At 47.0% G+C, this 15,879-nt stretch overlaps 1 protein-coding gene across 5 annotated transcripts in view; it reads right to left on the bottom strand.

Annotated features, from left to right (window-relative positions):
- Positions 1 to 15,879, bottom strand: part of MGRN1 (mahogunin ring finger 1) — a 47,937-nt gene that overhangs the window by 5,700 nt on the left and 26,358 nt on the right. For 2 of the 5 annotated variants that reach the window (XM_052679708.1, XM_052679711.1), the window contains exons 7-12: positions 12,678 to 12,730; positions 9,747 to 9,794; positions 4,328 to 4,396; positions 3,156 to 3,315; positions 1,734 to 1,843; positions 847 to 912 (exon numbers count right to left, since the gene is read on the bottom strand). In XM_052679708.1, the coding sequence (XP_052535668.1) occupies positions 847 to 912; positions 1,734 to 1,843; positions 3,156 to 3,315; positions 4,328 to 4,396; positions 9,747 to 9,794; positions 12,678 to 12,730 (506 nt within the window). The remainder of the gene's footprint in view (positions 1 to 846; positions 913 to 1,733; positions 1,844 to 3,155; positions 3,316 to 4,327; positions 4,397 to 9,746; positions 9,795 to 12,677; positions 12,731 to 15,879) is intronic. The other 3 variants (XM_052679710.1, XM_052679712.1, XM_052679709.1) reach the window with 2 other exon arrangements.

The following is a 15,879-nucleotide window of genomic DNA, read 5'->3' as shown; positions in this document are numbered from 1 at the left end:
AAGTACAAGCTGCTGTCTGAGGCTTGTGCGGAGCCAGGTCACATCAAACTTGTGACAGCCCCATTACTGAACCCAGCCCTAGGTTTTCTCCAGATATGATAAGCCACATTCCTCCTCAGTCTGAGCGTCCGGACCGGCATGAGGAAAACTGCAGCCTCCTTAACACTGTTGACAACTATAGTTGCATAGGATTACACAGTGAGGGCCCCTTCCTGGGGCAGGGGGGCCTCCCTCACCTTTCCCCTTCCCAGTTCCTGGTCTCCCACAGTTGCCTTTCATGCTGTCCCCAGGATGACATTCCAGTTACACACTCTCACACCATCTTGGACACTCCTCAACAGAACAAGCTCTATCCTTCCTGTTTCTGTAAAAGCAAAGCAGCTCATTGCAGCCAGGAGTCCTAAATGCAAGTCCAGCTGTGCCTATTTGCCTACTTCTGTGTTTCAGAACCAGTGTGGGAACCACAGTGAGAAGTGCACACTCCAAACTGGATGAGACAAGTGAGAGGAAGCTTTTGGGTGAGCCAAGGGGACAGCAGCTTGCTTGTGTTCCTACAAAGCTATGAAATGTCTTCTGCAGCCAGGCTCAGGACCCAGAGGCAGTCACCCACCGGGTCCCTACAGTTTATTCCTCTGTACGCAAGCCAGAAAGGTTAGTGATCATTTGTGCAGGCTGTGAGCACCTCACCACTAACATAGAGACAGTGCTCATGTGTTGCAGGCTGTGCAGGAGCACAAGTCAAATCCAGCATTTTAGCAAGCCCTCATGTTTGTAACACTTTCACGTGCCAGTGAAGCCTCTGGCAAATAATTGCCATGGGATACAAATACAACTGAGTCCACTTACTGTTTTCCTTTTAGGTTTCCTGCTGGGCAGGGTGACAGTGTTCACTTTAGGGGGTTTAAAGAGACACTGTCAAGAGAAAACCATGTTTTAAAGTATTTTTATTTATTTTTTTCCTAGAGGTTAGCAACGCAGAGACACCCAGCAATTCCTCACCTTGCTCCAGGTGACAGCGCCTGCTCTCCCCTACACTACACTCTGCCCTTCAGTTTCTTCCCCTGCCCTATTTCTTAGCCCCAGTTGTAGACAGCAGGGCTACAGTGCTGAAGAGGATACATGGATAAAACCAGGCTGTTCCTGTAACAAGCCTTTTCTGTTCTCATTAAGGCCTGCAAGATCATCTAGAGGGAGAACTCCTCACTCTGACCTCATGTCTCGCCAGAGCCAGCTGTGCAATAGCACTGCTCAGGAAAGGAGCTTCTGCCCTCAGCACACCAGAGGCATGTGATTTGGTCTGGAGGCCAACAGCACTGCATTTTCCATCCTGAGCTCACTCAGCTGTCTCCCAGACCCTAATCACTCAGAGAAGCTGGCACAAAGAGGCCTCTCTCCTACTGTGCTGAGTATCCCAGAGCCAGGGGGTTTCACCACAGTGTGCTGCCACACAGACATCCAGAGTTGAAGGGTAACCCCATTTGCCCAGCCTGTTGTCCCAGTGTCTGCCACATTTCTGTACCTTTACTACTTACTAACATATGAAAGCTCTATAGAAGAGTTGAGGAAAGGCACTGCATAATGCAGGAAGGCTTTACTCCAAGGCCTGAGCAAAACCTCCTGAGGTCTGAGGGACACAGGTCGACAGGCCAAGCAACCTGTGTACACACAAGCTGCCTGCCCAGGCTGAGACCAGCATCCAGGTTTTGTGTAAAGGGTTGCAGTGAGTTACTTACAGAATGCTCATCATGGTCAACGCTCTGTGCCAGGACGGGGCTGAATGACACCGGTGACAGAGCCCCTGGCTTTTTTCTCACAGCTCGAATCTGCAGCAGGGCACGGAAGGCTATGAGAAAAGAGCACACAGGTGAACAGACAGCCACAGCACAGCGAGCCCTCGGCCTTCCCACGACAGCTTTAGTCTGCTCTTCATGCCCACAGTCCCACTTTCTATCTGCAGATCTTTAATACTGTCAGTTCAGTGCCACAGGTGCACACGAATGAGCTAGACATCTGTTCTGACACAGCTGTAAGAACTTGCTTGTACACCAGGAAAAGCCCAGGCATCTCCCTGCTTCTTACTGCACCCTACACTTTCAAGATCAGGCTAAAGCCAGAGGTGCCAATCTATCCTCACTGTCTCTACACTCCTCAGATACAGATTCCCAGGAAGTCCAACAAGAAGACACCTTCCAAACATAAACAACCTACTTCACTGCAGAATGCAGATGAGATAATGCTGCTCCATATCTTAAGCTGTGCTACCTGTAGTCAAGGCTGTTTAGCACTTCCTTTGATGAGATCTTGTTTTCAGTTGCTGTATCTTTGCTGAGTTTGAACTTTTCAGACTTAACTTCTCAGGCCAAACATCTGTCTTAGGCTCTTTATCCTTTTCATAGGAAGGAACGATCAAATATCTCCAAGATAAAGCACAGGGTAAAAAACAGGGATCTGCTACTCCAGCCAAGACACAGGCATTTTCTCAAAACACTCCTGCATCTCTGTGCTTTTGCAAAAAGACAAGGAATTTAGCAAGTATTGTCTGAATGTCAAAATGGGTATTTCAGTTATTCCAACTTTAGGAACCGAGCAGTGGAGGTTTAAGCAGATCCTCTCAACATTCTGGGAGCTTTGAGGGAAAAGAAAATCGGTTCTGTGCACTCAGTGCCCACTTTGCTAGCCCCAGAATAGCAAGAAGGTAGAATCACCAGAGTGATCCACACGCAAACAGAGAAGGCAGCAGTGTGCAGGGTAAGAGGTGAAGTCTAGAGAAGGGTGCAGGGCCAGAAAGCATCAGAGTGACCTGGGGTTTCAGTCTGCCTTTAAAAGAAATGTTGAGGGAGTCATGTTAACAAGACTAGGATGGCACTGCAATTTCAGCTGCACCAGAGCCATTGCTGCCATACACCTCACATAGGAGAGAGGGCCTTCAGAGGCCCCAGTCAAACGGCCTTTCTCCCACTGTATTCCTTCCCTGTTCAAGGATAGCTATTTTAGATGCCAGGAACCTCCACACATCACCCAGAAGAGTGGCACATTTGGTACGGAGCCCTGGGGTGGGTTAAATACAATACATACACATCCTCACAGCCTCTACTGACTTAACAGAAGCACAGGAAGGGAGAAAGATGCCCTCGTTCCCTGGGCAGGAAACTCACGCAGCCTGCAGATGGGGCAGTTGTTGGCCTGGTAGCGCAGGGTGTCAGCACAGGAGTTACACAGACAGAGGTGTCTGCAGGGCAGAATGAGAGTGTCCCGGAGGTCTGACAGGCAAACCACGCACTCATTGCTGTTGTCGCTGTTCTCATCATCTGAAGGCTGAAATGAGAGGCAAAAATTTGGCAGGAGAATGGAAAATGCAAAATAAATCTTCTGTCTTCTGCCTTTTCAGGTGCTACCTGTTGGCACAGGCAGGCAGAGATTACAGTATGCTTGAGGCAGGACACTGCATTACTTGGAGAGGAAATCCAGCTTGTCTTGCACCGTGGCTGCTCCATTGTTTGCAAATCACACGCTAATACTCAGAATAGCAGTCTGGGACCAGCACTTCATATGCTCTGCAGCCCAGATGGCAGCAAAGGGCAGCCCTGTGTAAGGCTACTGCAAGCACAAAGCAGTCACACAACATGCTTGGGGCTGTGCAGCAAACCAGGATTCGGGAGAAGCTCCTGCCCGAAGACAGGCGGTGCTTCTGGTTAAGGCACTTGCATATATATCCCCTCATGTCACCAATGCTGTGCTCCCTCCTGTACACAAATCCAGGTTGATCTTGCAAGTTCTAGATAGCTCAGTTTCATGCAGTGCTACAGGAACATGCTGTCCTCCCAGAACAAAACAACAGATGTTTGAAGAGCCACAGCAGAAAAGCATGGACACCAACCACAGGTACCTTGACTGTGGAGAGGCAATGCTCATTAAGAGTCAGTGAGAAAAAAAGAGCCTCTTGTCTGTACACTGGGAAGCACCCAGATTGGCCAGTAACCTCAGGGCACTGAAAGCAGCAGTTCACACTGTCTCCTGGCTCTGAAACACTGAGGGACACTGATGCCCTCCCCTCCCTGTGCTCCAGGAAATATCCTCATGAGGCTCAGACTATCTGAAATTATCTCAGCACAATCACACTGTTTGAGCCTTGCAGTGAAGGCTCATTCCTGGGCTTCTTCAGTGCCTGCAGTAACACCACAGACTTGATGGCCATCTTGGAAAGCATCTTTAATTACAGTGCCAAAACTCATACGTAAAACTTGAAACTCATACAAAAACTTGAAAGTGGAAGAAGCAAGCTGGAAACCCACAGCCCAGGGAGCAGGAGTCTTCTGAGCACCCTTACCTTGGTCTCTTGGTTGTTTTTGTTCTCAATGCCATAGATCTCCTGAAGCAGGTAGCTCACCCGGTCAACCTAGGGAGGAAGATAACAGTTGGAGTTCTACCAGCTGCTCTGCAATTGCTGTTTTGAGATCATCTTCCCTCCTTCCCTGTGTCAAAACGTCCATGCAACACCCATGACAACTGGCTCTCCTAGAGTTATTGGAAACCATTAATAAAAGCAAACATCACAAAAGACAGCAGGAGAATGAATGTGTCCTTGCTCCAAAGTGGTGCCTACCCCACCTGGTGAGTTGAGAGCCTGACTGGCCGCTTCAGTCACTACCAAGATCATCTCAAAAACACTCTGTTTATCACAGAAATCACAAAGTAACATACGCCCAAAATTCACAGAAGCCAGATAAAACCAGCCTCCCACAGTCCCTTCCCTCTGTGAAGCACTGCTCACCTTAGCCAAGATGGATTTCCATCCATCTTTGTAATCTCAGACAAGGAGAGGCTAGGGATGGTCCTCAGTGTGCTGCTGTGCCAATGGCTCATTACTTGCACATCCAGGACTGCACTATGCTTCCCTTGTCGCCTGGGAGCGTAAGGGCAAGCTACTGAAGACAGACAAACTACCTCCCTTAGTGCAGTGCCATTTATGACCATCTCCAGGCCCTTGGTGGCATCTTTAAATTGCGGTGTGTGGTAGCAGAAAGCACTGCCAGGCACACAACCCCCAGCACAGAATGAACTCCTCTGAACCATGTCTTTATGCAGATGCTAGCAGCTGCCCCCAAACTACCCTGAGCAGCTGAATTAAAGCAGCACAAGAAAGGCTGATGGCTCAGGTCCCAAAGAAGCAACTCCTGTGTGGTGTTCTCCATGGCTCCATACTCAGCCAGCAAGTACAGCACAACACTCTCACAGCTGTATGGAACATTACAGAGATGCTGCTCTGAGGTAGCTCTGCACACCTGCTCCTCTTCACGAAGCAACAGCAAAGCAGCTGCAAGGTAACAAAATGACACATATGGTGAGGAATGGTATGAAACACTTTCCTGTTAGCTCCAGAAACTGTCCAGTTGACACCACGCAGTGAAGCCAAGCCACTGGGAATGCAATGTTACAATGGCTCAGCGTTTTTCTAGGGCTTTTGGCATTTCCAGGTGTTATCAGCCTTGCTCCTCCTCCTCTGTCAAGCCAGGTGCTCAGAAGAGCAATGGCTGTGCTGTCGGATTTCAGTGCTGCAGAACACGCTCCATGCCAAGATGGGAACACAAGCTAGTTACATCCAGCCTGCCTACTAGTTTAGAAATGCTCTGAGCTGGGATGCAGCAGCTTTAACAAACCAATTCCAGAGTCTGCCCATTTAACTCAGCATGCAGCTCACAATCTGTTCTAGGCCTGCATTTCAAAGCAATGAGGTCAGCAGTTGGAACGTTGAGCAAAATCCTCTGCAGCGTCTCAGGAAGTTTGTGAACAATTATGTGGGAGCTGTTGTTTTATAACTCAACATGTCAAAGAGAGTCTTTTCACAGCATCCTGACTCCTCCGAGGACCATGCTGAGTGATAGTGAGTGCACAACGGCCAGCTCAAAGAGCAAAATACATCAGGAAGGGAGAGACCCAAGTCTGCAGCATTCTGTGTTCATTTTACTGCTTGCTTCAAAAGAAATCCCACAAGAAGCTCATGTGGCCCTACTAAGAAAAGAGTGAGCAGCACAACATGGCTCTTACTACAAGATCTCTAAGTTTTAAAACGGCAGGGGTAAATTAGAAATAGGTGATACTACACTGTGCTGTCCCTCACCTTCTCATCTCTCCCACAGCACGTCATCCTTCCCAAGGCTTCTGTTGCTAAATTCAGACCCAGCTGATGCACACAAGAGCCACTGGCCAACTGCAGATCATGCTTCCTCTCTGGCTCTCTTTATTCCATCTGTTCCCATTCAACCATGTTCCTTTCTTTTTTATCTAAGAGCAGGTTGGTACATACACTGTGGCTGATTTTGGCTGAGAGAACAAAGCAGTCCAGCTCATTAGCTGCTGCTTCCTGCTCCCAAAGAGCTTAAGAGATCCGTGCACACAAAGCACCCGGGAATCCTGGCACTGGCAAGGAGGGGCAGACAGAAGAAAGGCTGCAATGGGGAAGCATTTATAGCATTACACAGATGGATTATTCCCAACATACTCCATACTTCTGCTCTGTGCTCCTATAGATGCAGATGCTACGTTAGTTTCAGTGGTACTGTGTGTTCTTCTAGCAAGAGTTTACTTCTATTTTAAAACCGATGGGAGAGAACATGTAAGCATTAAATTTTACAAACTGCCAAGAAAAAAAAGCACTGACAACCAAACACGGAGTGGGAAGGACTCATGCTGTGCCAGCACAGACAGACAAGCACACGCTGCTTCACTGCAAGACTCAGCTAACCATGTTGTGGTAGGGAAGGAACTTCCTTAGAGAGCACTTCTAGCAACACAGTCCTCCATTTGGGAAGCCCAGAGCACTAAATGGAGAACGATGCACACAGTGCATTAATGTGCATAGCAATCCAGCATCAATTCAGAGAGCTCATAGCCATGTATGCACGTCATTAAATAAAAGGCAAGATAAACAAGCTGCTTTCTGTCAGCTCATCATTGTAATGCAGAAGAAAATGTAGAACAAGGTGCAGCTAGCACCACACTGCTCTGCTCCCTCAGAGCTCAGCAGCCTTTTCCAGCACAGCACCCAGCTCTTCCTGCAGAATGCACTCTTCTGGATGTTCCCACCACATGCGTGCCCTTGTGTGCTGATTTCTGGAACCATCCCCAGCTGGCTGCTAACAACACCTGTAGGATGCAGACCTGGGACTCAGCCAGGAAGCACACTGCAATAGAACCAAGCTCAGAGGAAGGACGAGCGCAGGGCTCAGGCTGGTAACTCATCTCCAGCACTGCAATGAAGCCCAGACAGGGAGAGCTAAGGCTGCTTCTGCTGGGCAGGAGCAAACCTGAAGGAGAGACCACGAGTGCATGCCCAGCACTCACAGTTCAGTGAGCTGCTGAACACGGAACTTTGCTGGCTGAAAACCGCAGCTCATACTTCAAAACAGCTCACACTTCCCTCCCATCTGCCTTTTTACCCCACGTACCTCCAGGGCTTGCATTCTGCACCAGGCACGTGGGGGAGCTCACACTGCAGCTGCAGCACAGCACTGGGGTGCAGAACCCTGACTGATGCAGTTCTGGCCAGTTCAAGGGAGTGAACCTTGTGGCTTTCTGCTGGGTGTAGTTTATTCCAAACTCTTGTAAACTCTCAAGGGCAAGAAGCCTGCACCTTCTCCCCAGTCTGCTTCAAACACCAACTTCATAACCACTCGGTCTCAGCACAGACAGCTTAGAAATCTTATCTGAAAGAAATCTGCAAGATAGGTTCTGCAGAGACAAAGCCATTTACAGCTGTTGCTCTGAGGCAGCTAATTTCTATCAACATTTCTATCGGGAAAGGGACTGCTCATCCTAATACAGTCATCAGATGAGATAATGCCCTGAAACAAAGAAAAAAGGCAACCAAAAGTCACAGTGCAAAATGATTTTCAAAAACAAAAGGTAAGAGTATGTCTGTCAGTTCACCCATACTGTTCTTGAAAACAGGACAGTCCCAACAACGCGCTGCAGAAGTGCCTGATGAGGAGCAGGGAGCACCAACAAGCCTCTATGACTGAATCAGTCACAGAGGAGGTAAAGCTGCAGAAAAGAGCCAAGCATGGCTAAGAGGAGAATCTGAGGAGCATCAGTGTGAAACGAGGATGGAAAAAAAGACGATGCAAAAACATATTTCTGCAGCACGAAGCACAAAGCTAAACTTACCAGTGATTATCATACAAATATTGTATGCTCAAGAACAACAAGGAAATGAGAACACTGCATGCTGTGTGTACTGCAGAGAGGATGGAGGTTACGGCAACAAGGACGAGAAGGGTCGAGTTTCCAAGCAACAAGGAAGTAATTTCAAGATGTGGGAAGAATCCAGACAGATCTGGTGAGTAATGCTCAGACTTGATGAGAGCTCCAGCAATGAAAGGGATGACAAGACTACAGCAGATGCAGGAATGGTAGGAGGAAGCCAGTCAGGTACTGAAAGTCCCCTTACTTCAGCCAAGTTTTACATAAGCCACTGCTCTGCGAGGACTCCAAAGTAACATGACTGAATCACTGCTCTCAGTACCACATGACCTGCTGAATTCCTACCTCATATTTTGTGTCTCTTAAGATCATGCACCAGAACAATATCAGATTGGACTGATCTAACCTGAAGAGCATTATCCTTCATACAATATGCAAGATGCAAAGCTGCCAGGCTATTTAAGTCAGTTTCTCAGGAAACAGAGCATCTCCCAGATCCATTTGAACAGCCTACTTGTACGTTCAACCTTATTTCTTCTCTGTCACCAAGACATTTCAATCTGATCTTGCAGCAGGATTGCTACCCAATTGTCTTTCAGAAGCTTAAACTCTTGGCAATCTTTAGAAGTCTCCTTTGCTTATGCATTTCTCTCCACGCAGGACTAAGTGCAATTTCAATCTTGATAAGGCTTTGCACAGTTTCTGTGCATTGCACCACACTGGACCGGGCTAAAAGAGGGCTACAAATCCCTAACATTTTGTTTGCCATTCTTCCTTCTTGCCTTGCCCTCCTCATGTGTGCAGTCTGTATAAGCTAGAGTCAAAGAACAACGGTGTCTGTGCCTGCTCAAGTCCCAGGATACTCACAGGGGACAGGCAGGTTGGGCCAAAAGGTTTCAGTGCATGAGATTTCTCCAGAGATACTACAGACACAAAAAGGAAGCTTATGCAGGGAGAAGATACACATAAGATCCCTTATTATTTTCACATCCACATATGTGGAAACCTAACAGTAATCAGCCTCTATGTAGCACATGAGTCAGCAAAGATATCCTTCCACAGCACAAAACACAGAACCTAAAGCAACCAGGCAGTGTGGACACACAGATGTGGCTCACGTTACTTAACATCCATAGTCCTTAAGCTCATTTACACAAACCTAATTTACACACACCTTAAGCTCATTTACACAAACCTAATTTACACACACCTACACAGAGATCAAAACATCAGCACTGCAGCCCCAATTTCATAAAAGCACCAAATATCTGTGAGGCAGCAATATATAAGGAAGACTGAATTTATACAGTGCCTGACTTGCAGAGCAGAATAAACAGGCTTGCATGACTGCACTGCCATGTTTGTTTCCCCAACACACACGGCACACAACACCCAGCCCAACACTAACCCACTTTGCTGGTGCTATCTGAGCTAAGTAGCCAAGCTGTCAGGCCTTTGGTGAACTAATATCAAAGCTTCCCACCAGGGACCACTGAGTGTTTCTGGCACACAAATACGACTTTAATCAGCAACAAACAAGTACTTACAATCTGCTTCTGTTTTAATGGCTTCACGGAGAAACTGCCATCGACATGCTAGGAGGAAAAAAATAAAAAAGAAACGCATTAAACAGACAAAATGTACAAAAATTAAAGCAGGTTAATGATCAGTTGTCATCTCTTAGCTAAGGGAAAAGTGGCATGTGTATTATAACCTGAACACCAACCGCTCCCAGCAGGCAGTGGAACAGGGCATCAGTGTGCTCCTTGTTCACTGCAGCACAGAGGCAGATGGAGCTGGCTCCAGTTATTAGCCTCTTGGCTCAAGTGGGTCAGAGCATACACAGAAATCCATTGGCACACTGCATGCTTTCAGGGTGCAGCCAGTCCAGCTGGGTGCAAACATTTCTTCAACAAATGCAGCAATAATTGGCAGGAGGTATTTGTTAACTCCCTAGGTAACATCTAGAGTCAGAGCCATTCTCGAGGCTGGAGCCCCAGGAGAGCAGGGGGTGGCACAAGGCTGACAGCAAGGCTTGGCCACTGGCTGCAGTCAGAAACATGTACTCTGCCTCAGCACCCCTAGCATATCATTGGCACGGCTGCAGCAGGCACGACTGTAACAATTCTGGGTGTACCTGGTGTCAGAATTAGCATCGGGAATAATGTGCCAGTTCTATTTTCTCCCTCATCCCCAAGTGCCAACTGATGTGAATCAAACCAACTCCTCTGCCAGAGTATTGAGAGCACGGAAGGAGACTGAGGGGAAACTCCAACACGGCCTACTGCTGCGAGCAGCTGCAGACACGCATCTGTTTGCTGGAGGAGTTTCAGAAGGAAGGCACAAAAATGTTACACCAAAAGACAAAACAGTACTGTTTTCCAGGCAAACACAACGTGCCAAGTTTCTGACCTTGGAAAAGCTACAAAGTCAGACACTGTGCAGTGTCAAGGTTACTGTTGTGCTCTTAAAGACGCACACCAACAGCCAGCTGCTGAGGCTGCTGACCTGCCTGTCCTTCAAACATGCTTTGCTGATCAGCAGCAGTGATTATTAGCAAAAACCTCCTCCAGATTGATATACCTACACTTCAAAAGCTGCAATTATCCTAAGACAGGAGGAGAAAGAACTCTGTAAGCACTTTGCCCTCTGACCTTTAAAAATTTTTTTTATCTTGTTTTAAGCATTCAGCTGGAAGATCAGAAGTCAGGAGTGGCCTCACTGGCACCTCCCTCTCAGAGCACACACAGACTGGGAAAAGAAGGGAAGCAGATTCAGCCTTCGAGCTGGACACAAGGCATGAGCCAGCATTGATGGAATGGCCAGAGCAGCTTTAGTCAGTTCCCAATTCAGCTGTTCAGCTTCCTGAGCACTCAGGGGACATCTGCCATCACCTCTATGTATCCAGACAGCTCAGAAGCTCTGCACAGTACATGGAAATTATCTATAATTCTTGAAAGCCTGCTTCCACAGCTGGAGTGGTTAAGCTACTTTCCTCATGAGCCAGAAGTTTCCAACGCTTCACTTCTGCCCTCACATTAACACACTCCCAATACACACCAGACCACTCTGCAAAGCTTGGCACTGCCCTTCCTTCCCCAAAGCCAGCTGCATGACTATGTTCTCAGGGTTTGCAGCTGTATGGGACCCAGAAAGCATCATAACAGCTCTAACAATCTCCAGCATATTTAACACGCACTGGGAGATGTAGCACTTTATGCTATCAGTCACAGCCTAGTTGCCATTTACAACTATGGGAACTAAGCTTGTTCCATGGGAAGGTATCTCAGGGAAAGACATTTCTACAAGGCACAGTTATCAAGCGCTGGCCCTAGGATTCTGCAGTGCAGTCTCACCAAGATGACAGCAGGACTCCAAACTCTACAGCCTTTCCCAAGGACCTGCTGCCACACTGTCCTCCCCCAGGTGCTGCCAAGCAATGACTGAGGGATTCCAGAGACTTTTTGATCTTTCCAGCTCACCTGGACAAGGCAATTAGAAGAACAGTCCCAGAAGTGCTGCAGCTGCCCGTCTCATTTCTCACAGATCTAATTGTCCGCAGTAAGTCCAACGCATACCGAGCTAAACAACAAAACAAACCTCGAGCATCTTCCAACCACAGGGCTTCCTGAGCACTGACTGTGCTGCCCAGGCCCTCTGACTCAGAATGTCACCATCTACACTATCCACCTAGGATAAGTCCTGGCAACTTACTCCTGCTTACTTCTGGACATGGCAGGGATGGAGCAGACTGAGGAGAAGTCAGCCCACATGCCAGCCTGGAAGCAGGAAGTTCTAACAGCACAGCACTAATGCTGCTCTCTTCAACATGCCCAACTCTACTCCAGCAACATTTGCCTCATCTTAGGATGTCACTACACGTCACTTGCCCAGGACATATGTCCAGACACAACATAAAGTAGTTAGGTATCTTGTAAATGCTTTCAAGGTACAGTCATCATGCGAAGAGACTCCAATCAAAGCTTGTGCTCAGCCTCCCTGCATTGGCAGTGCTCAGGTCAGCTACTATCAAGGAAAAGTGAAGCCTTTATGCACGATGTACCCTGAGCCATAAAAGGGCTTGGTGCTAAGCATAAGGTAAGGCCAAACAAAGGTGCAGCAGGCTCTGGACACAGCAAATCCAGTTTTGTAAACTGATCACAAGGCCCTGGAAAGCCACACACTAGCAGCCTTGGTCAACATCTACCACTCTCAAACGTCACAGGTACCACAGCACACCCTCTCCCCACACACAGGAAACACCAGCTACAATTAGCTGACTGACCAGCTCAGGTACAAATAGTGATTACACACTGCCCAGCAGTTGCTGCAAGCTATTATTTGTTCTCCAGTGCCACTGCTGAACTCTAGTTTCATGCCAGGACCCCACTGTGCTAAGTGATATATCAACACAAACTAATGACCCGTGGAAATATTTACATATACAGTGATAAGGACGGAAAAGAGAAGTCATTTACCTTTTCAAATGCAGCCAGAAGAACATGGGCATGGCCTGTCACCTCAACCACCACTGCAGAAAGACAGAACGCTCCTGGTTAAACATTGAAAGCAGCACAAGCATAACATCACCGTGAGCTGAATTTTAGTCAGATTTTAGAATTTGCACTTTTTAAACCGATACCACCTTCACCTCCTTTTGCAGCTTAAAAGAAGGAAGACCTGGGGACCCGCAGACCAGTCAGCTTCACCTCAGTCCCTGGGAACGTGATGGTGCAACAGGTCATCCTGGAAATCATTTCCAGGCAATGAAGGGGAAGGAAATTGTCAGGAGTAGTCAGCATGGATTCAACAATTATCAGGCCTGACCAACCTGATAAGCTTCTATAATGACCAGCCTGATGGATGAGAGGAGCAGTGCGTGCTGTCCCACAGGACTTTGGTGAGGCTTTTGACACTGTCCCTTATAAGATACCCATAAGGAAGCTGCTAAAACACAGGATGCATAGGAAACACTAAAACAAAGAGTTCAATGGCATTTTGCTCTCTCCCTGTATTCTTGGCTGTAGTTACCTGAATTTACCACAGAGAAACAAACTATCAGTTTTAACAGCAGCTGGCAGCCCTTCCAGCCCCAGTACTTACTACTTTATTACAGTCTAATCCTACATGCTTGTAGAACCTTTATTTCTCATATGTCTGGACAGCAAAACATCTCTGTCCAGTTATCAGATCTTTTTTCCCCCAGTGACAAATATCCCATCCTCCTCTTCCAAATCAGAGGCCCCCTTCTTAATCCAACAGCATTCACAAGGGGCCAACAGAGGTTTCTGTATGCTGCATCCATGACTCTACCATCAAAAAAAGCCACAGCGAAACGCAGGTGCTAAACAGAGGAAACCAAGGCACAATCCTGACCTCTTTGACTCAAGAATCCACAGTTCTGTCCAGCTCCAATTGTCTACATTTTGTCTAACTACAATCACTCTGTGGAAATGGGAGTCTTGGAGGAATCTCCAAAGGAAGGAAAGGTGTGCCACCACCCAGCCCTGCCTGGAATACCGGCGCTGTGGTCAGCACATGCAGAAGAGCAGACAGGCAGCTCTAGGAGCTCCGTGCCAGAATGTAAACAGCTGAAGAAAATGACTCCTGTGATGTCTAAAAAGGGATGGGAGCTTGATAGATTCTTTGGGGGGCCATGAACAACAAAGGCAAAACAGGATTTTTTTGTGGGTTGTGGCACAGAGACCATGTTTGGAAACAGCAGTCTCTGGAACAGGAGTCCAGGACTGCTGATATGCTAAGATAGCCAAGAATGGTCACAGCAATGAGGATGTGCTCAGGAACACAGTGGTATCCAGAACAGAGGGCTAGAACTGGGATTTCACCTGCATGCTCCCTCCCTGCCAGACAAGGGCAGTCTGTTCCAGATCACTGAGTAAATGAAACGCAGGTCCCTCACTGCAGTCTGAACAGCCTAAGAAGAGATAACAGACACGGCTTCCCTTCATATCCTGTTCATTCAAGCAGCACACATGGCTGAGCAGCACAGCACCTTCCATCCCCTAAGGATTTCTGCACCTTTACTGAGAGCAGTTCCACAAGCAGGAATGAAGAGTGCTAATGCTGCAAGCTTACATTCTTCAAGGAGCACAAACATCTCCCTGGCAGAAATCAGCCCAAACCAACATCTTGCTGGCTGCTATTTTAATTTCCCATTCAATTTTATTCATTGCAAGTAGTCACAAACTAGCTGTCATTTCCCAGATACTCCAAACACACAAGTCTAGCTCCTGCCCATCTCATCAGTAAAAAAGAACCAGAACACACAGCAATTTCTCCCAGTCTTGTTCAAGTGTCACATATTTTTGTGGTGATATTCTATCCAGGAGAGGATTTAAAAGAAATTGTGTTTCCAGGCTATTAATATAGATGACAATTCACTGTTGGCTAAGAGCTGACATATTATATGCATAAATGTATGCTTCCCATGCTGCCTCCTGTTCTATTTTTGGTCTTTCTCAATATGTCTGACATAAGAAAGTAGAAATACATTGGCAAAAGTTCAACAAATAGTGGAAGTTGTTTTTTTATCCGTGGTCAGGATATATATGTCAATATCACTGACAGCACCTGAAATCAGTAAAAACAGATGCACTCTAAAAACAATTTATTTTCTGTTGCACTACGCTGTGTTGGTCACACTTTAAATTGCTTCCTCCAGTTCTGTTTGCTTGGAGGACTGTAAAATAATGCAGTGAACTTCTTTCACACAGGAAGCAGAGCACACGAACTGCAATAAACAATACAATCTAAAAGGGATTTTCTGATTTTTCTTCAGTTTGGGACCAAAAGTTGCAAAAAGCAGAAGGGGAATGCTGGTCCTGCTGAGCACAACAGCCATCAGTTGTAGGGAACATGACTTTCTTGTGCCCCTTCCATCACCAGCGCTCAGAATGAGTGCAAACACACAGAGCCCAAAAGCACACACACCCAAAGGAAAACACAGCACAAGGTGATTAACAATCTAAACATTTACTGCCCACTCTTCTCTAAAAGGGCAGCGTGCTTTAAAAGTAACCAGCAGTATTATTTACCATCAAAAGTCATGCTCTTTTATTAATACCATCCAACTTCCTTTGGGAAAAAGAATGTAATTTTAAAGTGCTGAATTAATTTGTCTGTGGTTGAACAGTGGCCTGAGGATTTAAAAGCCCTTTCTTTTCTTCTGAGAGTTCCTCAGCCCTACAGACAGCTCTAGCTGTCACAAAGATGATTCAAACCTCAAAGAGGTAGAAGATACAAACTCCATCCTTGTGTTACAAAACAAACACAAAACTAAAAGAGAGAGGGAATCATTTGTTCCAGTTTGCACCAGACTCTGGTGGCAGAGCCAACACCTAACCCCAGCTATCCTAAACCCCACTCCAACACTAACTACCCGGCCAATTTTGCTGTCAAAAAATCAAGGCTACCTTTAAAAGCATATCTTTATGTAAGAGTCTGTGATTAGCTCGACTCCTTTAATGAAAGAAAGTGATGGTGAATTCCTGAAATAATTTCACAGAACCACAGAATCACCCGGGTTGGAAGGGACCTCAAGTATCATGTAGTTCCAACCCCCCTGCCTAGCAGGGCTGGATCTAAATCCAGGTTGCCCAGGACCCCGTCCAACCCCGTCCAATTTCATTCTGGAAAGGCTCCCCACAACTTTACTGCTTG

The sequence above is a fragment of the Tympanuchus pallidicinctus genome, unplaced genomic scaffold, assembly GCF_026119805.1.
Source record: "Tympanuchus pallidicinctus isolate F22 unplaced genomic scaffold, pur_lepc_1.0 scaffold18, whole genome shotgun sequence".
In the NCBI taxonomy this organism is placed as follows: Eukaryota; Metazoa; Chordata; class Aves; order Galliformes; family Phasianidae; genus Tympanuchus; species Tympanuchus pallidicinctus.
Note: the sequence above shows the minus strand (reverse complement) of the source record. Positions and strands in the feature narration are given on the sequence as shown.